We start from the raw sequence: 21,635 nt of genomic DNA, 5'->3' as shown, positions 1-21,635 counted from the left end.
GATGAAAAGACAACCCTCAGAATAGGAGAAAATATTTGCAAGTGAATCAACAAAGGATTAATCTCCAAAATATATAAACAGCTCATGAAGCTCAATATTAAAAAAACAAACAACCCAATCAAAAAATGGGCAGAAGACCTAAATAGACATTTCTCCAAAGAAGACATACAGATGGCCAAGAAGCACATGAAAAGCTGCTCAACATCACTAATTATTAGAGAAATGCAAATCAAAACTGCAATGAGGTATCACCTCACACCAGTTAGAATGGCCATCATCAGAAAATCTACAAACAACAAATGCTGGAGAGGGTGTGGAGAAAAGGGAACCCTCTTGCACTGTTGGTGGGAATGTAAATTGATACAGTCACTATGGAGAACAGTATGGAGGTTCCTTAAAAAACTAAAAATAGAATTACCATATGACCCAGCAGTCTCACTACTGGGCATATACCCAGAGAAAACCATAATTCAAAAAGACACATGCATCCCAGTGTTCACTGCAGCACTATTTACAATAGCCAGGTCATGGAAGCAACCTAAATGCCCAACGACAGATGAATGGATAAAGAAGATGTGGTACATATATACAATGGAATATTACTCACCCATAGAAAGGAATGAAATTGGGTCATTTGTAGAGATGCGGATGGATCTAGAGACTGTCATACAGAGTGAAGTAAGTCAGAAAGAGAAAAGCAAATATCGTATATTAATGCATATATGTGGAACCTACAAAAATGGTACAGATGAACCGGTTTGCAGGACAGAAATAGAGACACAGATGCAGAGAACAAACGTATGGACACCAAGGGGGGAAAGTGGCGGTGGTGGTGGTGGTGGTGTGATGAATTGGGCGACTGGGATTTACATGTATACAGTAATATGTATAAAATGGATAACTAACAAGAACCTGCTGTATAAAAAAATAACATAAAATTCAAAAAAATAAAAATGGGCCAATGATCTGAATGGATACGTCTCCAAAGAAGATATACAGATAGCCAATAAACACACGAAAAGATATTCAATATCACGTCACTAAGGAAATGCAAATCAAAATGTCAGTGAGATGCCACTTCACAGCCACTAAGATGACTAAAAAAAGATAGACAATAACAAGGGTATAGAAAAACTGGAACCTTCATACATTGTTGATGGTATTACAAAATGGTGCAGCCACTTTGGAAAATTGATCGTTCTTCAAAATGTCAGAGTTACCATATGACTCCCAAGAGAATCTTTATCTATATCTATCTATATCTATATTTATATCTATATATGCCCAATGGAATTGAAAACATACAAAAATTTGTACTGGTGTTCACTGTAGTAGTATTCATAAAAGTCAGAAAGTAGAATCAATCCAAATGTCCAACAACTGATGAATGGGTAAACAAAATATGATATATCCATACAATGAAATATTATTTGGCCATAAAAGGGAATGAAGTTCTGATACATGCTATAGCATGGATGAATGAGCCTTGATATATTAGGCTAAGTGAAAGAAGGCAGACATAAAAAGCCTTACCTTCCATTTAAATGAAACATCTAGGATAAGCAAATGCACAGAGACAGAAAGAGGAGTGGTTGCTAGGGTTGAAAGGCGGGACTCGGAGTGACTGCCATTGAGTGTGATGTTTCTTTCTGGGGTAATGAAAGGTTGCACTACTCTGTGAATATACTAAAAATCGCCGAATTGTAACATTTTAAAAGGGTGAATTTTATGTTATGTGATTTATGTTTCAATAAATCTGTCATTAAAAATAAAGGGAAAATATTTGGAACACAAATAACAAAGGGTTAATTTCCTAAAATAAGAATTTTTACAATAAGAAAAAAGCAAACCCACTAGAAAAAATGAGCAAAGTGCATAAAAAGACAGCTTATGAAAAAGAAAAAAAATGATTTTTTTGGCGATGTGGCTTGTGAGATATTTCCCCAACCAGGGATCAAACCCAGGCCCCCAGCAATGGAAGAACGGAGTCCTAACCACTGGACTCCCAGGGAATTCCCGAAAAATGATTTTAAACGTCCCAAATTCAACCTTACAATAAGCAAGAGGCAAATGAAAACAAGACTTCAGCAAAGTGACACAAAAGATAAATGTTATCACATGAGGATGTGGAGAAATAGGCACTGTACATTATTGTGGGCGTGTAAACTGCAATATCGTCTTTAAAAGGATGTAAATAAAATAAACTTAAAACACACTTTGACTTAGCAATTCCACTTTTAAGATTTCATGAGTTCTAGTCTCACATGAACACAAAATACGTACAGGGGTACTCCATGCAAGGCTGTCCATAACTGCACAAGAACAGAAGCAGCCTAAGAACTAACTAAATAAATCATGGTGTAACCATACAATATGCTACTATAGAGCCCCCAAAACGAATCAGATTTATATGTATTGATAAGGAACAAATATCAAGATATACTGTGGAGTAAAAAAAGGTATAATACTTCGTGTATAATTTGATACTCTTGGTTTAAAAAAGAAAAAAGACAGGGGAGATACACATATACAGAATATGTTGCCTCAGAATAAGGGACTGGGGACTTGAGAAATAGAAAGTGGGAAGGAGATATACATTTCACTGTTCCATACGATTTGAATTTTAAACTTGTACTAGTATCACTTATTACAGATTCTATATTGAAAGCATACATAAACAAGTAACACAATTTGTAAATGACAGGGATAGAGTAGGATTAGTTAGTTTAGAAATCCCACTAGGGGATTAAAGAGAGAAAGGGAATTTTAAGGGAGTTTGGGAGACTGATGTAAGCTAATGACCACTCAAGAAAAGAATCCAGTAACCTAGCAACAATCCACACTATCTTGAAGGAAGACCAGGTGCATCCAAGCACCAGACACACTCAAGCCACAAATCCTGGTAGTTACAACACAAGACAACAGATATGGGGTCTGAATCTTGTTACATGAAGTCAGGGAGTTAATGATCCTTGAAGAGTAGCATTTCTGCCTGTAGCCAAGACAGGAATATAGATGAAAGGGGAAAGAAACTAGGTGAGAGGGGACATTATACAAAAACTTGAGATGAATTACCATATCTTAGTATAATTTACCACCCTTTTGCTAATATACATATGATTTAAATAGCGCCAAGGCAGTCCGGGTTAGACCAGATAGAGTCAAAGGAGGAACCGATGATGTAAGCCTTGACGTCTGCCCAAGACTGAGGAAGAAGGTGGTGTTCTCCTCTCCCCACTTTTTCTTTGATTATAAAAATATAGCCCTCTTTGTTCTCAGGGCTGTGCTCCCCTGCTGTCCAGATCGTATCTCTCGCAAGCCTCCTATGCTAATAAACTCACTCTTCACCTGCCACTTTGCCTCACGCTGAATTCTCCGAGCTTCAGTAAGTCCTGACACCAGGTGAGCAGTTTCAACTAAAAGACAGTGGGTTCGAGTCCCCTCCTAAGTCAGAGATTGTGGGTTCAATTCCCAATGTGAGGTGCAGGGGGGTTGGAGTCCTGGTCTGAGTTTTGGTTGGGTCCCACCCAAGAAGGAGTGCAGTTTCATAAAGAACCTGTATTTTTGAATCCTGCCTAGGAAAGCGTCTCCTCTCCCTGGCAAGTTTACTCAACAGCCTCCTCAGATGGTGTAAACGGACTGGTGCTGGAAGAGCTACCCCACGAACACTCCCTGTAGTGCTGGGTTTTCAGCCCCGTACTATTCGGCTGTAGAGGTATATACAGTTTGGTGAATGCTGTTTAAGGCTTGTGAAGCACAGTAAGTGAAGAGAACGATCACCATAAATAAAACATAAACTTGCTAACGTTTACTGAGTACAAGTAAGCTTTTCCCATGCATTTACTCATGTATGCTCACCACGATCCTGTGAAGTAGGTATTATTTTATCTTAGAGATGAAGAAACTGGCTCAGAGAAAGTAGTGATTTGATTAATGTCCCTCAGCCGGCCTCTAGATAATCTAACGTGAGTTTGGAATCTGCTGGATTCCGTCAAACCACAAGTGAGAGGAAGGGGCAGGACTAGAAGCCAGGACTCTCAACTCCAGGTCCAGGGTGCTTCCATTGCCCCGCACTGCCTCGGACGAGTGGAGAAAGGCCTCCGGGGCCACGCAGACAAGACCCCTGTCATCCGGCCTGCGGGACCCGCACCTCCCACCTGGCTTCCGGGATGCTGCCAGCCCCCGGACGCACCCACCCGGGGACCTGCTTCCCGGCATCCTCCCCGCGCGACCGCTCACTTCCGGTCCTAAGTAGGCCCAAGCAGAAGCATCACCTGCCTGGCACCCTGCTCTTGGGAAACGCTATCCGCCGGGATTCCCAGCTCTACGCCCTTGTCCCATTGCCGCCCCCGCCTTCTGTCAACACAGCCCCCTTACCTGCCCTGCGCCCCCCACCCCGCCGTCCCAGGCCCCCAGCTGATGACCGCCCTCACCTCCTCTCTCTTCGCCTGCCACGGCCTTTTACAAACGCGGCCAAACTGTTCGCTGTAACGACAGTCGTTATTGGTCAGAGCCGCCCACGCGCGGCGAGAGCCCGCCCACCTCAGCTAGCGTTGTCTGACGGGAGTTGTAGTTTCCTCCTCCTGGAGGCGGCTGACAATTGGAGAATCCCGTGGTGGAATCTGCGCCTACCTGGCGGTAGTACTACTTAGGTTCTTTGCCGTGGAAAGAGTGCTTCTGGCCAACCCTGCTGGTACTGGAAGGCACAGACAACTCTAGGGCTGGTCATGACTGTTTCAGGCCTGAGTGAGTCCTATTTCTGAGTAGAATTCCATTGGTCATTGATGCAAAAATCAACTTAGATTTTCTACATTATTAGCAGATGCCGGCTGCGATTTAGTGTTTTGTCAAGGGGATCTTGTCCACCAGAGTATTTGCTGCTTCTATCACTTGTGTGTTTGCATCAAGTTATCTTTTTCTCCCTTAATTATACTCTGACATATTACTTGAACGTTTTCCCGTATTAGGCGTTGGAATTGGGTTCTGGTATGACCTAGTTTTGGTCCTTGGAATCGCACAGAATAAGTCTAATAAATAAGTCTAATCAAATAAATAAATTTGTGCTCCTGAGTACAAATGTGTTAAGGGTGAGGCCTGTGTGTGTGTGTTGGAAAACTCTGGAATGAGATTTCCTGCACCTTTAGCTTTCATCCTGATACTTATTAGTGGTGGCACTGTGGGCTGGTTGCCTGAGAACTGTCAACGGAAATAATAAAAATATTTAAAATAAAAAAAAATGTGAGAGCTGTGAGTTTCAGTTTTATTCAGGGACTTACTTAGGACTATAGTCAGGGAGACAACCTCTCAGATAGCTTTGAAGAAGTGATCTGAAGAGGTATGGGGAGAGGTTAGTACATCTGTGATTTTGGAGAAGGGGTATGTGTAATCAAGCACACAGCTTGGTAGAAGATTGCTGCTGGTCACAAGGCACAGATAATGATTTCAGTGTTTTTCTAAGTATGGGAAGATGCAAGAAACTGGGTTCATAAAATCTCCCGAAAATATCTATATGAAGTCCTATTCTGCCAGTTTTCCCAGAGCATGGAGTGCCCCATTTCTGATCTCCACCCTGAACTCCTTTCAGGGTGTGTTGAAGGTCAGTGACTGCAGTGGCTAATGACTTAATCCTTGTTGAGCCAGAAGGTGAGTGACATTCTTTAGCTGGTAGAACCGTAGTCTTCTCAACTGTTAATAAGAGAAGTGGTCCCTTTCATGATTAAGGTTTGCTATGTTGTTTCTTAAACTGGAGGTAGGGGGAGACGGGCACATTTTTTTCCAGAAAATTTTTCCAATTTTGTCTTTCCATTTCAATTATAAGGTTTTAAATGATCATCAGTATATCCTGTATCATCTAGATGATCACCTAGTAATACTGTGGGGTTTCAATGCCTGGTTGTGTTTATGATTGTATAAGTACCAAGTGATTATCTAAAGCAGTTGTTCTCAACTGGTAGCACTGCTACACATCTAGTAGATGCCATGGAAGATCCTGCAATGCACAGGACAGCCCTTACAACAAAGAATTATCTGGACCAAAATGTCAGTAGTGCCACAATTGAGAGACCCTGTTGTAAAGAGTGTTTAAATTTTTTTCAGTGGAATTGCCCAAATGTGTCCTAAGAGATCTGTGGGTTTTCTGCTGAGACACATTATCTGTTCCAGCCAGAAAGGAAGCTATCAAGCAACCCCATTCTAAAAGAGGTTTCTTTCTTCCAAGCCAGACACTCAGGGTTCTTCCATTCCTCCTTCAAAGAAGGGTCTTTGAAGAAACATTGCCACCATCGAAGTCCTTTCTGAGCCCTCTTCTCATAAATAGGATTCTCAGAATTGCACAATATTCTCAAGTTATGGTTCATTATGGTATGTTAATTTTCAGTATGTTAATATTTTTTACCCAGTCACTTTACTTAATTCTCTCATTGTTTTTTTTGTTTTTAATATATATAGACTATTTTTTTAAAGTTTATTTTTGTCCGCGTCGGGTCTCAGTTGCAGCACGCAGGCTTTCTAGTGGCACACAGGCTCCAGAGTGTGCGGGCTCTGTAGTTTGTGGTGCGTGGGCTCAGTTGCCCCGTGGCATGTGGGATCTTAGTTCCCCAACCAGGGATCAAACCCACATCCCCTGCATTGGAAGGCGGATTCTTAACCACTGGACCACCAGGGAAGTCCCTGCCCATTAATTTCTAACCTTTCTTTTCTAATATAAGCATTTAAGGGTATACATTACTTTCAAAGGGCCATTTTATTTGCATTCCACAAATTTTGATAGACAATATTTTTATTTTCTTTAAATTTTAAATAATTTAAAATTTTCACTATGGCGTCTTCTTTGACTCATAAGTTATTTATACATGCGTTTTCGTAACTGATTTCTAACCTAACTTCTTTATGGTCAGAAAACATGATAGGCTACTTTTTTTGATCTCATAGAAACTCTGCTTTATTTATTTATTTGTTAATAGATGAATAATAGCTTCTGATATTTAAAGGCATTTCCAATAAAAAGAATTTGTGTGGTATTGGCACATTAGAACAATTATTCACAGTTCTTTGATTTTTGCCAATTGGCAATAATTATTCTTCAACTTCCCTTACCCTTCTAACTCCTGTGACCTTTAAAAACCAATATTTTCTTAAGTATTCCATGTGTGCTTGAGAACAGATGTGTATATATTTTCTTTGCTATTAATTTGGCTACATCAGCTTCATTTAGGGTTTCCTGGTATATATCTTTCTGCATACTTTTGTTTTAGATGTTGCTTCTAAGCAGTGCATCTAGATTTAAAAAATCCGATTAGACAATCTCTTTTATTAGCTTAGTACATTTATTATGCTTGTTAATCCATTTGGAATTATTTCTACCATCTAAGATTGGTTTGTCTGGCTTTCTCTGTTTCTTTTCTTCTTCTGCCTTCTTTTGTTACCTCCTCTTTTTGGAAGTTATATACTCTATTTTTATTATTTTAGTGACGATCCTTTACATTTTAACTCAAGGCCAAAGCTAATACATTTTTCTGCTATTCTCCTGAAAAAAATACAGTGATCTTAGAACACTTTAACCACCTCCTGTCATATATATTATTATTATCCAGTATTTTATTTTAGTTCTCCCTTAGAAGAAGGCACTATTATTGTTGCTTTAGATTAAACTACATATGTATAAATTTCTTTGCTTACCATTTCTTTTTGCAGCTCAGACGTTTGTTTGGGGATTTTTTTCTCCCTGAAATATACGCTTTAGAAGTTCATTTAGTATTGGATTTATTGTTGGCAAATTCTCTTGGCTTTTCTTTTTCTATTTCATCCTCATTCTTGTATGATTGCTTTAAGTTGGTTGTTTCTTTCAGCACACTGAAGATATCCCTCTGAATTCTGGCCCATCGTCTTGCTGTTGAAACATTTGATGTCAATCTAATTGTCATATCATTGTAGTAGTCTTTTTTCTCCCCCTCTCTGCTGCTTTTAAAATCTCTCTGTCTTTGGTAATCTGCAATTTGACTATATATGTAAGCATGGACTTCATTTTATTTATCTTCCTTGGGATTCATTGTGGATCTTGTCTGAGAATTCCTACCCTTCAGTAATTCGGGAAAATTCTCAGCCCTATCTCTTCGAATACTTCCCATCCCAAATTGTTTTCTCTCTTTATGGAACTCCAGTTTAAATATATTTTAGATTTCCCATTCTGTTCTCCATGCTCTCTTCATATTTTCTACCTCTTTGTCTCTGCACTGTTGTACTGTTCCAATTCACAGATGTCTTCAGCTGTATCTAATTTGGTTTTGCCAGTCCATTGAATTTTTAATTTTAGCTTTTGTGTTTTTAATTTCTACAGGATCTATTAGTTTCTTTAAAAATTCTGCCTAATCATTCAATAGTCACTTCTTGCTCATATTTTTACTGCATCTTTTACTTCTAAAGACATATGATATATAGTTATCACATATTCAACATGTGATTATTATAATGTCTTAAAGTCCTTGGAGGTCAAATGGACAAAGGATACAGACAGGTCACAGAAAAGAAACACAAACAGCCAACTATCATGGGAACAAATCACTAACTTTACTTACAATCAGGGAAATAAAAGAGGTCATTTTACATGCATCAGATTGGCAAAAATAAAGGCTTAATAACAACCAGCACTGGTAAAAGTAGGGGGGCAAACGAGTGCTTTCGGACATTATTGGTTGGAGTGTAAAATGGTACAGCTTTTAAGAGCTGTACCATTATAACTGTACCATTATAAAGAGCTGTACGTTATAAAGTACCAATATAATTTGACAATATATATCATACAGTTTTTGCAATTTACATTCTTTAATCCATCATTCAATTGAGTATCCTAGAGAAACAGTACACACATGCACACAAACGCATTCTTTAACTGTTGTTCCGATTTTCTATGTAAAACGGAGATGAATGTTTTTTGTTGTGTATTTCCGAATGAAGAGTGGGGTTGTTTTTTTGGTGGTCATTTACTTATCTTTGTGATTTATTCATAGTTTATTGTATTGAGATTTTTAAAAATTGCTTTTTTAAACCCACCTCCTCTTTCCTCTCTCCTTCCGTCTATAGCCCACTTAATCGGGAAGGCAGAGGCTGCACTAACTATCCCCACCTCCCACTCCTTTACAGTCCACATTTTGCTCCTACTACTTCACTGAAAATAATTTTTTTTTTTTTTTTTTTTGCGGTACGCAGGCCTCTCACTGTTGTGGCCTCTCCCGCTGCGGAGCACAGGCTCCGGACGCGCGCTCAGCGGCCATGGCTCACGGGCCCAGCCGCTCCGCGGCATGTGGGATCTTCCCAAACCGGGACACGAACCCGTGTCCCCTGAATTGGCAGGCGGACTCTCAACCACTGCGCCACCAGGGAAGCCCAAAATGCTCATTTTTAAAGTCACCAATTACTTCCTCATTGCTAAATCCAGTGGACTTTTTTTCACAACTTGTATTTTTCCCCTCTGCCAAATTTGACTCACTACTCCTTGAATGTTTTCCTCCTTGATTTCTGCAACATCGTGGACCCTCAGTATTTCTCCCACCTGTCTGGCAGCTCTTTGTCATTCTCCTTTGCAAGCTTCTCTGTCTCTGTCCCCTTCAATACTGATAGACTTAAGAGTTCTGTCCTCAGTCCTCTTCTCACTCTAGTGTCTCTCTGGGTGATTGCCACTCTATGGGTTGAACTACCACCTAAATGCTGATGACTCCCATCTCTATTTCAGCCTGGACCTCCCTTCCAAATTCCATATCATTACCTACTGGCTATTTCTACCTGAATGTCACACATGTCCAAGCACCACATTTTGAAAGGCAGACCTCATTAGCTTTCATCTTCTGCCCTGTAACTAGCATCTATCCTTACTCACCCCCGCAAACTGCGCTTCTTCCTTTTCCTACCCCAGTAACTAGTCCCAACCATCCATCTAATTGCTCATGCCAGGAACCTGGAAGACATCTTGACTAAAAACAAATTAGATCAATGGCTCCCTAGGACCTTTAAGATAAAAAAAAGTTCAAATTACTTGGCATGGCATAAAGAATTGGCCCTGGTTTGGTCCTTTAGTTTTAGCTCTTATCACTTTATACCCAGTACTCTAGCTGGTAGTACTATCAGCACATGGTAGAAATCCATTTGGTTAAAACAAGATTGAGATAAATTAATTGACTGATTTACTACCTACTGGGTATATACAGCACTGAAGGAAAGTCACCAGCTTTTAGTGGGCAACACAGGTTTTAACGATATAATCGCACAAATACATAATTTAAAATGATGACAAATACTATAAAGGAAAAGTAAACATAAGATGGCTTGAGAGGCTACTGATTTAGATTGTGGGTAAAGAAAGGAAGGCATTTTAGAGGAAGGGACATTTAAGTGGAGAGTTGAAGACAAAGAGCAGACAAAAGGCATTCACATGGCAGGGCTCTGCAATGGGAGTCTCGGTCCCCAGTCCACTCTTCTTGGCCTTGCTTTGTGAAACATTTCTTCTTTGCCAGTTGGCTCAATGTTAGGCTTTGTCAATAGAGGGCACTGGGGGAACATGGCAAGGTGATGGTGACAGGAAGGCACATTCCTTATGGGTTCTGGTTCTCTCTTTTTATTCAGTGTGCAAGCCAATGGATCAGTGTACAGAAGACCCAGTGGCGCTCGCACCAGTGGTTCTCTGGACCTGCCCCGGCTGCACCCTCAGGCCACACTTTACTTACCTGCAGCTGCTTCCATGGCAGCTTTGGCTGCACCACTCTCGAGGACTGACAGATAAAATACAGGACACCCAGTTAAAATTGGATTTCAGTTAAACAACAAATGACTTTTAGTATGTTTCTTGCAATATTTGCGATTGTGCTTTCACTTGCTAATTCTGGCAACCCTATAGCTCCCCCACATGGTGGACCATTTCTAAAGATTATCTCCAGCCCACCCACCTCTGGCCGATGGCAGGCAGCTTCTAAGGACCAGCTCTGGCCCACGCCCTCTGGCATGTTTGTTCAGCAGGTGGCACGTTCCTATGATAATCAAGCCCACTTTGAAGAGGTGAGAAACTCAGTGCTCTCCTAAACCCTTAGTTTCTGCATTGTCCCCTCTGTCCATAAATAGTAGCTGCTTTTTTTTGCGCCTGCAATTTCTGGATCCCTTTTAGTAGTTAACCACTTTTTATTATTTAACAACTATTCACATTAAAATTTCCCTTTTCAAATTTTAGTGTTGGCTTCTGTCTCCTTGACTGGACCTTAACTGATATAAAGTGTTTACTTATTCAGGAAACTGAAAGATGAGTGTGGAGTGGAAGGGCTTATGGGAGACTGGAGAATGGCTTGCTGTGAAGTTGGGTAAGCACAGATTGCATTTGTAGAAGGCTCTGCGGGCCACCTTAAAGATGTTAGATTACTGCTAAATACAATTTGAAACAAAGACTTTCAAGCAGGGGAGTGTCATGATCAGATTTACATCTGTTAAAAGATTCCTTTGGTCTTCTGATTCTGGTAGAAATGTTAGCAGCCTGGTTCTGGATCTTTCCACTTCTGGAAACCACAGGGAGCGACAAGGAAAACATGACCAACTGACTCCCACAAACAGTTATCTTAAGTGAAACTAGGGATGCAAAGAAAACTTATACATTCCACATTGAGTGGAAGTGTGGTACTGGATGGGAGGCCAACTGAGTGCCATGGGGGAAGGACAGGGAGTGAGGAGGGGGCTGGTAGTGGCAGACCTCAGAAATCACTCGCAAATATTCACTCTGAGAAGAGAGCCAAACCCTGAGTGGAGCCTGCTGTGGGGAGGACTGAACAAGCATATGAGTGTGGGAGAGGCAGGGAGGGAAGGTGTGTGAAGTGCCTAAGGGGTCCAGAGGTGATGTCTTTCAGAAAGCAAGTTAGGGGATCTCATTGAAGACATGAGTTAGGTCCCTTAATGTAGCAGATGAAGGAACCAAGGGAGCTCAGAGCTGGCAGAGAACTTCTGAACAAGATCACATCCCAGAGAAGACCCATGGCTACACTTTTAAGGAGACAATTCATTGTAGCCAGAGGGAGGTGAGATACCTCGACAAGGTCTTTCCCCTTCATCCTCCTGCTGGCACTTGGTCTAGGAAAAACCAACTGTTTCAAATATGAACAAATAGGAATAAGCACAGCATTTGTATCAAGATACTGTAATTAAAAATAAGACAGCAAAACTTACCTAGAGTTTCCCTGGAGAAGACTCACAGGAAAAATGTTCCCACAAAGCAGTTGAAAATAATATAGACATTCCAATATGAATTTTAAAAATCTAATGAAGTAAATGCAGCTAAGAAAAACAAGAATTCAGGGAAGAGACATCCCTGACGTCAAACAAAAATTGGTGGAATTTAGAAAACAAAAAAAAATTTTTTTCAGAAATGAAGATTACATTAAAAGGAACACAAGTGAGTCTGGATACCACAGGAAGCATATTAAGGAACGGAGATTAGAAATGAAAAACGCCAACAAAAAGGTAAAAATAATTAAGAACAAATGATAGAAACCATGTCAGGCAGAGGAAATCCAACACACAATTGGAATTGCCAAAGAAAACCAAAGCAGTGGAATAGTATTGATACAAATATTTGTGAATATAATTCAGGAAAACATGAAATATTATCTTGATGCATGTACTTGGCTCAGGGAATGTTTCCTTTCTTATAGAATGCTTTCCCTGACAACTGTCTCTTTCCATTTGCTTTTCTTCCAGTATTTAGTCTTTTCACATGCTCCATAGTTCCATAAAACATCTCACAATACACAGGCTGGCGTCTCAGATAACCTTAAGTCTAGCCCTCTGACCATCAGTCTGGATTGGCTGCCAGGTCGCTTCACAGCTGCAATCCTGGGACTTCCCGTTATCTCACTCGTGTTTGATCCTGTTTCTAGACGCTACATCATATTTTTTCTTTGATTTACTCTTATTTTGATGGAGTTTATCCAGTAACTGAGAATCAGTGAACAGGAAGAAAATCTTTTGAGAACTTGCATGTCTAAAAATGTCTTTATTCTATTGTCACCCAAGACATAATTCATTCAAACTTTTGAAGACAGCACCCCATTGATCACTAGGTTCCAATGTTGCCGTTGAGTATTTTCCTTGATCCTTTTTCTACCTGGTAAATTTCTGAATATTCTCTTTATAGGTCTGGCATCCTAAAATTTCATAGTGGTATGGCTTCGTATGGGTCTTTTATATTTATTGTGCAAATTCAACATTAGCTTTTTTTTAATCTTGAAACTCAGAATTTCATCAGGGAAATTTTCCTTTATTTAATAAATTCTACTCAATCCTCTATTTTCTGTTTTCTTCCTGGAACTCCTATTGATCTAATATTAAACCTCCTGAATTGATCCATATTTATTTTTTTCCCTACACTTTTGATTTGTTATAGAACATCTCTTTTAATATTCTCACTGAATTTATTCATATTCTAATTTCTTGTTGTGACATTTTATTAGTATCCTGTTCTAATTTCTTGAGTACAGTATCTTATTTGAGGATATGACAGTTGTTGAAGTTTTCTGATTCTTGAGAGTTGCTTTTATTTAGCTCTACCTTTTACAATCAAGGTTTTTCTCAATTTCTGGTGATCTTTGGCTGTCTTTATTTAGAAGTGAAGCACTAAAAACCTGTTTGGAAGGTTTGTGTATGTGGGCAGGGCTTACTGATTGGTACGCTCCACTGTAAGGGGACTCTTGGCCAGTTACTTTTTGGCGGGGACCCTCAAATGTCAGCATCTGTCTTTTCACTCAAGAGTTGCTTAGTTTTTCCACAGTAGGAGCCATCAAATCTTGCCTGGTGTGTTTAAGTGTGGCTGTTGGTTTTCTAGAGCTGAACACAAATAAGGAGCTAGGGATCTCATTTATCTAGTATATAAAACTGCTTAGTAACTATTTTCTGCACAGCCTCTCACCCGAGCTTATTAACCCTGAGTAAGAAATCTACTTTTCCCTTTTTTAGGTGAATTACTATCAGAATAGCTTAGCCTTCAACTTTAGAGACCACAGTGTAAAGTCCTATTCAACTCAGAAACATTCAAATACATTTTATCAAGGCTCTTAAATTAAAATTTGTTGTTTTGGAGGTATGTCCTTCAAGTTCTAAATAGTCAAATGCAGTGACTGGAAAAAACGTGACAACCCCCTACAAAAAGATTTTGTTTTTAGAAATCGTCACTCTTTCATTGAAAGGGTTTGTTCTTTATTTCCTACAAACACATTTTATTTTTCCAATTCAACTGTAACCTCAAGAGCACCCTGTAGCTCTTGGTAAACTTAACTCTCTTTGTGTATGCAAACTAGTCCTTATCAACCGCCTTCTCAAAAGTAATAGAACTCTAACACATACAAAAGGAAGCTGATTAAGTACAGGAACAAAACAGGAGAAGAATAAAACTAGAATGTGAATCTCATTTTCAACAGGGGGAGAATATTAACAAGGAAAATGAGATCCTGATTTCATAGTGAGTTAAATCTACAGCAATTCTTTGTGGTATCAAACTAACCCAATGCAAACCATGGTTTCTGAAATAAGATTAAAAAGAAATCTAACAAATACCAGAGTGAATATAACAATATGACTAGACCAAAAAGAAAAAAAAATCTCTCACACACAATAATCACTGCAAGAAGATCCCAAAGGTTATAGAAAACATAAAGGAACTTTAATATCCAAACAGTCAGGGCAAAGAATACTGGATTAATGACCCATTAAGTGTGAACCACTTTAGGTTCTTTACAGTACCAGATGTATTTTAAAGTAAAATCTGAATGCATATTGCAGAGAATGAATCCATTTAAAAAACTTTAATTTCCTTACCTGATACTAATACCAGTATGATTTTTAGACTGTAAATTTTTAAAATGATTTAACACTGAGAGTAAGATTTAAAGCAAAGTTAGCAATGTTCCTGAATTGCAAATTTGTTCAGTAGTAATAAGCCTTTGAGTAATGCTACTTTCTTCTCAAAAAGTAGTCAATGTACATTTTAGAATTGTGCAATAAGAAAATATTGGCTAATAAAAAGTGTTATTTCTTGAGATAGTCAAGATGAAAGAAAAACTATACTTCTGCTTGGATTATTTATGCCCAAATAATTTACCCTGCAATCCACAGATGTACAGGACATAAAATACTTTTGAATAAGAGAAAAGTGAGGGTCCTAAAATAGGAACATAAACCAGTAGAATCTAAAAACAGCATCCTGTTACTTTTTTTTGAGTATTTAAGCTGCTTTTGGTTGCATGCCCTGATCTGTAGAAGGTTAATTAACAAGGAAATAAAATTTCCAAGTGTTTAAAAAATTTACTCATCTTCCATAAAGCAACTTTTAATGTATCAACACTTAGAAAATACACAGTGACTTGATGAAACATCAGTACAACTGCATAGAATTGAGCTCCAGAGAATTATACATTTATGAGCTGTCTTTCCTGGGCTCTGGTTTACAGGAGTATTGGCTTAGAGACCAGCTTAGAGTCATCTGCTCCTACCTGGAGGATACAGGCCAGGAAACTCTTAGGATTCCATGGGCCTTTTCTGTTCCTAAATAAAACACCAGGAGCTCTCTGGTCTTAAAAACAACCAAGCATCCAAATATGTATACTGGGGACCCTTCCCCTTTGTGAGTCAAAGAAGAGGAGAGTTTGTGACTTTCGCTGAAAACAAAACAAAACAAAATCTCCCACAATTCTTCTAAGAGACTGAAATATACTAGAAATTTCAAAACTAGAACAATGCCATCAAAGATTAAACCTCTTAATGCTCGGAGCCACCCCAAAATAATAAAATTGGGAACTCCAGGAAAACAGGTACCAAAAGAATCAAAGTAATGATTGCACTGAGGATTCTCCTCTTTGAAGGCTGGTTAAGGAGGTAGGATTTCACGGTTTTTTGTTTGTTTATCTTTTGGCCTCTGAACATTTAAAAAATGCTTTGCCCGGCTGGTCATTCAGGCTAATTTTGGAGTTCACAAGAAACCCCAAGCCTGACATAAGGATATTCTACAGTTTCACAGCTATCATTTGTACATATTAAAATCAAGTTGATTTACTCTTTTTGAGTAAATATAACTAGGATATGGCAAATTAATATATTTCTTTACATACAACTTTGTGTCTCAAAGTTCTTGAAAAACAAGAGCAGATGACTTTGTATTCAAAGACTACCAAAGTGTGTATTTGATATTCACATGCAAACAAAACCTTATAAATCTCCTGTCAACTCTGCATGATGCCTTTAAGGAGGAAATGACATACAAAGTTTGCTAACTGTGCAAAATATTAAATTGCTAAAACATTTTACATAATGAAATGATACATGTAAATGTAGAAGTTGACACATGAAATTAACATGGGTCCATAAGAACTTATCACATTTCAGAGATTTTCTTTAGTAACAAGTTTTTGTTTTTATATTTCCTGGTACACAGCAAAGTTTATCACAGAAGATAAAAACCCTTTTAAACAAATTCAACAGGGAATTCTTGAGGCACCTTCTCATATAAAACACAAGATGAATGCAATTATCAATCCATCTGAGAAAAGTTTTCAATCTAAAGATCATTTTTTTCCATTTAAGTATATTTCATAGAACTTTAATAAGGCAAGACAAATTTGTGAAAAAAATGTAGATACAAAAATGATGTAAACTAATAACTTATATTAAAAAACCCCAAAGGGAAAACAGTGGAGATGGGACAGCTCAAACAATGCCTATTTCAAAAAAACCTAAAATAGAATTGTGCATAAGCTGAAGATTACAAAGAACTTCTAGACTCTGCACAGTTTTGGTTTTCCTTTTTTCTTTTTTTTTACATCTTTATATTACATGTTTTAAATCATACCAGGAATGCAAACTAGAACTGCACACTACTTCAGTGGAAAAAAGTTCAACATTGTGCAATTTTCTGCCTCAATTTTAAAAAAGTGGCAGCAATCCCTGCATTTGTATTTGAAACAAGGATTTGAGAAACTTTATCAAAAAAGGTAATGAAGGCAAAAATTGGCAGACATCCAGCATATTGTTTCTTTTTAAAACAATGCGGATGGTAAGTAATTTCATGATTAAAAAATGAATCTTTTAAATAAATACATTGTATCTGACATTTGCACTGACTGATTTGATAAATCTTTAAGTAAACAACGGCTTTACTACACTCCCTGTAGCCTTAAGCCACTGGCTTTAGATTCTGGAGTCCTTTTTCACTGGGTTTCATACCCTGCGACTCGATACCCTGCAGGCTGATTAGGCATCATGCTGCCATTCTGTCCTGGAGGCGGCTGCACTCCATAATTTGGTCCCATCCACGGTGCAGAAGACTGTGTCTGACTGGTGCAGAACGTGAAAGAAGCAGAGGGGAGGGGAAATCCACTGGTTAAAATAAAATGTAATGCCAAGAATAAATAATGCCAAGAATAAATAACACATACGTGGGAAATATCCTTTTTCTTAAGCCCAAATATAAGAATAACTGTTATGCCAGAGAAAGCAAAGGCAAAAGCTTTTTTCTTTTAAAAACAAGCATCCTTGTAGCTTTAATTTGTACAGTTTAATTCTGTTAGTTTAATTATAGCTAAGAAAATATCCTTTATCTATAAACATTTATTCCCTTGAACTCAGAAAAACTCATCTCTAATCTCAGAAAACTGTCCATCTGGAGTTTGACATATGTTGAACAAGCCACTACCTGAAGGAAACGTGATCATTTGGCATGATACGGACTTGTATTTATATTACTCAAAGAAGAAATTAAGGTAATTATTAGTATATGTAAACTCATAAATTTTCTCAACATTACAAGATTCTTTTTAATAAAAATGGCAAAGCGTTTTAATTTCCAGTTTGTTTTTCAGAAATTTAAGCAAAATTGTAATTCAGGATGTATAAAGAAGCTTTCATATAACAATGTATGAATAAACCCTCTTGCACACAAAAAAAAGCATAATGAATAAAGCAATTAGGATCAAAATAACTGTATCCAATAAGCCTAGCAACTATTAAGTTCTTATTTCCTTACTTAAATATTTGTTGATTAATTGCCAAGCATTACCAAAATTCTCATAACGCTGGTTATAAATCAAGACAACACATTTCTAGGCAAAATTTTAGATATACACTTAAAACTATAAAGTATAAACCTCTCTAAGTCTTTCAAAGGCTATGCTTTAGAAAGAAGGCACATTACCTACTAATTACTTAAAATCTCTTCCCAAGTTCTTGACATTTTCAAAGGCTAATAATAAAGGAAAAGAACAAGTATGCTTACTTAAATCCCTGCTGGTTCCATGGTTGGCCATACATTCCATATGCAGGTACTTGCCAACCATTAGGCATATATTGGCCAATTTGTTGTGCATTCCCATACCACTGGCCCCACTGGCCATAAGCTTGTGGATATCCAATTTGATTCTGCTATTAAGTAAAATTGTAACAGATAATTTAATATTATTTAAAGTTATAGGGGCATATACAGTCCTAATACACCACAAATACATAGCCATAACACATAGGGCCATAATTACAATTAAAACTAAAGGGCAGGGCTTCCCTGGTGGCGCAGTGGTTGAGAATCCGCCTGCCAATGCAGGGGACACAGGCTCGATCCCTGGTCTGGGAAGATCCCACATGATGCAGAGCAACTAAGACCCGGGCGCTACAACTACTGAGCCTGTGCTCTAGAGCCTGTGAGCCACAACTACTGAGCCCGTGTGCTGCAACTACTGAAGCCTGCGTGCCTAGAGCCCGTGCTCTGCAACAAGAGAAGCCACCGCAATGAGAAGCCCGCGCACCTCAACAGAGTAGCCCCCACTTGCGGCAACTAGAGAAACCCCGTGCACAGCAACAAAGACCCAACACAACCAAAAATAAATAAATAAAATAAATTTATATATATATTAAAAAGAAAACACTAAAGGACAAAGAAAAGTTTATAAAGTCACGGCTAATAAAAAAAAAGTGAGGTTATACTGCTTTAACTCTACAATGATGCTCTAAATGGAATACTCTTTGTAAGGCAGCAGGTTAGGGTTAGGGTTATTAAACTCAGGATAATGTTTGGGTGTTTTGTAAATTATCCATATGACCGTTTCCTTTAGCTAGGGAAGATAGGGAAGATAAGGACTATTTATTCCTATATTCAGTTTACTTAAGAAAGTTATATAGTTTAGGATTTTCTTACTCCTATCTTGATGCTCCATTTCCTCATAGAAATGTTTGTGGGATCAAGTTTGAACCACTAGAACTGCCTGGAAAAACAAAGGCAGCAAAATCTGGAAGAAAATGCCAAGGTCCTAAATATATTCATAGCTTTTGTTTCAACTGAATCAAACATGCTTGTGAGGACTTCCCTGGTGGCGCAGTGGTTAAGAATCTGCCTGCCAATGCCGGGGACACGGGTTCAAGCTCTGGTCCGGGAAGATCCCACATGCCGCGGATCAACTAAGCCCATGTGCCACAACTACTGAAGCCCCCGCGCCTAGAGCCCATGCTCTGCAACAAGAGAAGCCACTGCAGTGAGAAGCCCGTGCATGCAACGAAGAGTAGCCCCCGCTCGCCGCAACTAGAGAAAGCCCACGCGCAGCAACAAGGACCCAATGCAAACAAAAATGGATGGATGGATGGATGGATGGATGGATGGATGGATGGATGGATGGATAAATAAATAAATAATAATTAAAAAAAAATGCTTGTGAGTCCTCCAAATAGAATGTGAATAAATCTACTAAGTATTAGAAAAAATTTAATACCCTGTTAAGTTTGTTGCAGCATTTTAAAATCCACTGTGTGAGCATGAGTCAATTGAGGTGGTCACATTCATCATGTCACCCCTGCATCCATGAACCACTACTCTGGAACTATAATACATGAAGAGCCCTTATATGCTATCATTTTAGCTAGAAGCATTAATGACGATTATCAACAATTTCATTTAAAAATACCTATTAGCCCAGCAATTACTCTGCAAAGTCAAGAACCTTCTCACCTGTTGCACGGGATTTATCATATCAAGAGTTTCTTTGCCCCAGTAGCATTTCACAACATGGCCTTCAATGGTAGTTCCATTAACAGAAACAATTGCATGTGCTGCACTTTCATGGGAATTGAACCTATTGAAAATAATAATAAGAATTACCAATATAAATTGTTTAGTATACATATAGCTGATTCACTTTGTTATACAGCAGAAACTAACACAACATTGTAAAGCAATTATACTCCAATAAAGATGTTAAAAATAAATAGTTTAAAGTGCTTATGAATAAAACCTATTTTTAAAAATCAAACTAAGCCTGAAATATAACAGGAAGTTAATATAAAAGAATCAATAAAATGGCATATTTTCATTTTTTTTTCCCCCTCAAAGATCTTATAGTTCTGGGGAAATTTCTTTTAACAGAATGTTTTATTTGCCTTGTGTTGGAAGGAGGGAGCTATTAAAAAAGTGGCAAATATGATAAACACTAGAGAAATTTTTATTTCTTTATAACCAAAGTAAATTTTAAAGAAAACCACTAAGTTAAATGTTCAAAAATGATCTGGGGGGAAACATTTTTTTAAAAGCCACCCCTACCGAACAAAAGAATATCCTTTATCTGGAAAGACTCGAATTTCCATTATTTGTCCAAATGGCGAAAAAGTCTGACGCATTAGTTGTTCTGTTAGACAAAAAAAAAAAAAAAACCCGCATTAAAATCCTACAAATACCAAGCCTTTTAGTTTAAAAATTAATCTCAAGATGCCACATAGGTAAAGCCCCCATACCTGTTAGCCCAGAAGTGACACCTCCACAATACACAGTACAGTTGCTTGGACTAGACTGATTTACGACCTCATCATATGATAGCTGTTTGGTGTTTGCTGGAGAGGAAAAATTTAATATTTTTAATTCATTAAATAAAATGTTCAGAAAGAGTAAAGCAACATTAACTACACTACTGTAATGGTAATATTTACCTTGATCAAAATGCTTATTTAATACATATTACATTTGACTGAGGATTAAACCTCCCCCAAGAATGTCTAAAAATTACTCAATATTTTCTATTTAATAGGAGACTTGACATTAGAGATATAATTTATTATTTATAATTACAAAAATGAAAACTAAGTACATTTTTGAACAGTAGTCTTGATTTGCTTCTCATCTATTTCTGCAATAAGTCTCCGGGAACAGCTCTAACATTTAAAATCTAGTGTATTTTCCTCCAAAATTCCACATTTCCTTTTCTTCTCCAATTCACCTACACTCATATGTACTCTTTGGAGCTGGAGGTTTTCGGGTTGCCCAGTTAGTTCTGATTTGTCTTCCACCAAGCCACTGGCCACCCATCTGTTGAATGGCGTTTTCAGCATCCTGTTCCACACAACATTAGAAATGACAAAGAAGCCACTATTAGTTGACGTTAAACAATTGTTAGCAATAGAGAAAACTCATGGTTGCTTTTCACAAATGTTTTTTGAATGAAATGCTTTGTGAAATACACAATATATGACAGCTTTCCTAAAACACAATGGTGCTTTTAAACTGTCTTTCTTTTACTTGGATATCAGACTTTTGGGAATGTTAATCACCTGAAAGACTCGAGCCCAAAAGCCCTTACTGAGGTAGCCATTGTAAA

The 21,635-nt window shown here is 38.1% G+C and overlaps 2 protein-coding genes across 14 annotated transcripts in view; both read right to left on the bottom strand.

The window, feature by feature from the left end:
- The window catches only part of C13H2orf42 (chromosome 13 C2orf42 homolog), a 42,557-nt gene extending 38,071 nt beyond the window's left edge, over positions 1–4,486 (bottom strand). Inside the window, exon 1 of one of the 3 annotated variants that reach the window (XM_004277034.2) lies at positions 4,434–4,486. The gene's annotated coding sequence lies outside the window, so the exon portion shown is untranslated. The remainder of the gene's footprint in view (positions 1–4,433) is intronic. The other 2 variants (XM_049695838.1, XM_049695839.1) reach the window with 2 other exon arrangements.
- A 10,172-nt stretch (positions 4,487–14,658) lies between these two features.
- The window catches only part of TIA1 (TIA1 cytotoxic granule associated RNA binding protein), a 29,201-nt gene continuing 22,224 nt past the window's right edge, over positions 14,659–21,635 (bottom strand). For 7 of the 11 annotated variants that reach the window (XM_004277037.3, XM_004277036.3, XM_033400437.2 and 4 more), the window contains 6 exons: positions 21,262–21,370; positions 20,779–20,874; positions 20,588–20,672; positions 20,000–20,123; positions 18,284–18,429; positions 14,659–17,346 (listed from right to left, as the gene is read on the bottom strand). In XM_004277037.3, the coding sequence (XP_004277085.1) occupies positions 17,220–17,346; positions 18,284–18,429; positions 20,000–20,123; positions 20,588–20,672; positions 20,779–20,874; positions 21,262–21,370 (687 nt within the window). In that variant the 3' untranslated portion in view covers positions 14,659–17,219. Of the gene's footprint in view, positions 17,347–18,283; positions 18,430–19,999; positions 20,124–20,587; positions 20,673–20,778; positions 20,875–21,128; positions 21,371–21,635 lie in introns of those variants that run through there. The other 4 variants (XM_033400438.2, XM_033400436.2, XR_004475330.2 and 1 more) reach the window with 3 other exon arrangements.

This window comes from Orcinus orca, chromosome 13, assembly GCF_937001465.1.
Source record: "Orcinus orca chromosome 13, mOrcOrc1.1, whole genome shotgun sequence".
NCBI classification, from domain to species: Eukaryota; Metazoa; Chordata; class Mammalia; order Artiodactyla; family Delphinidae; genus Orcinus; species Orcinus orca.
This window is presented reverse-complemented; position numbering and strand designations above follow the sequence as displayed.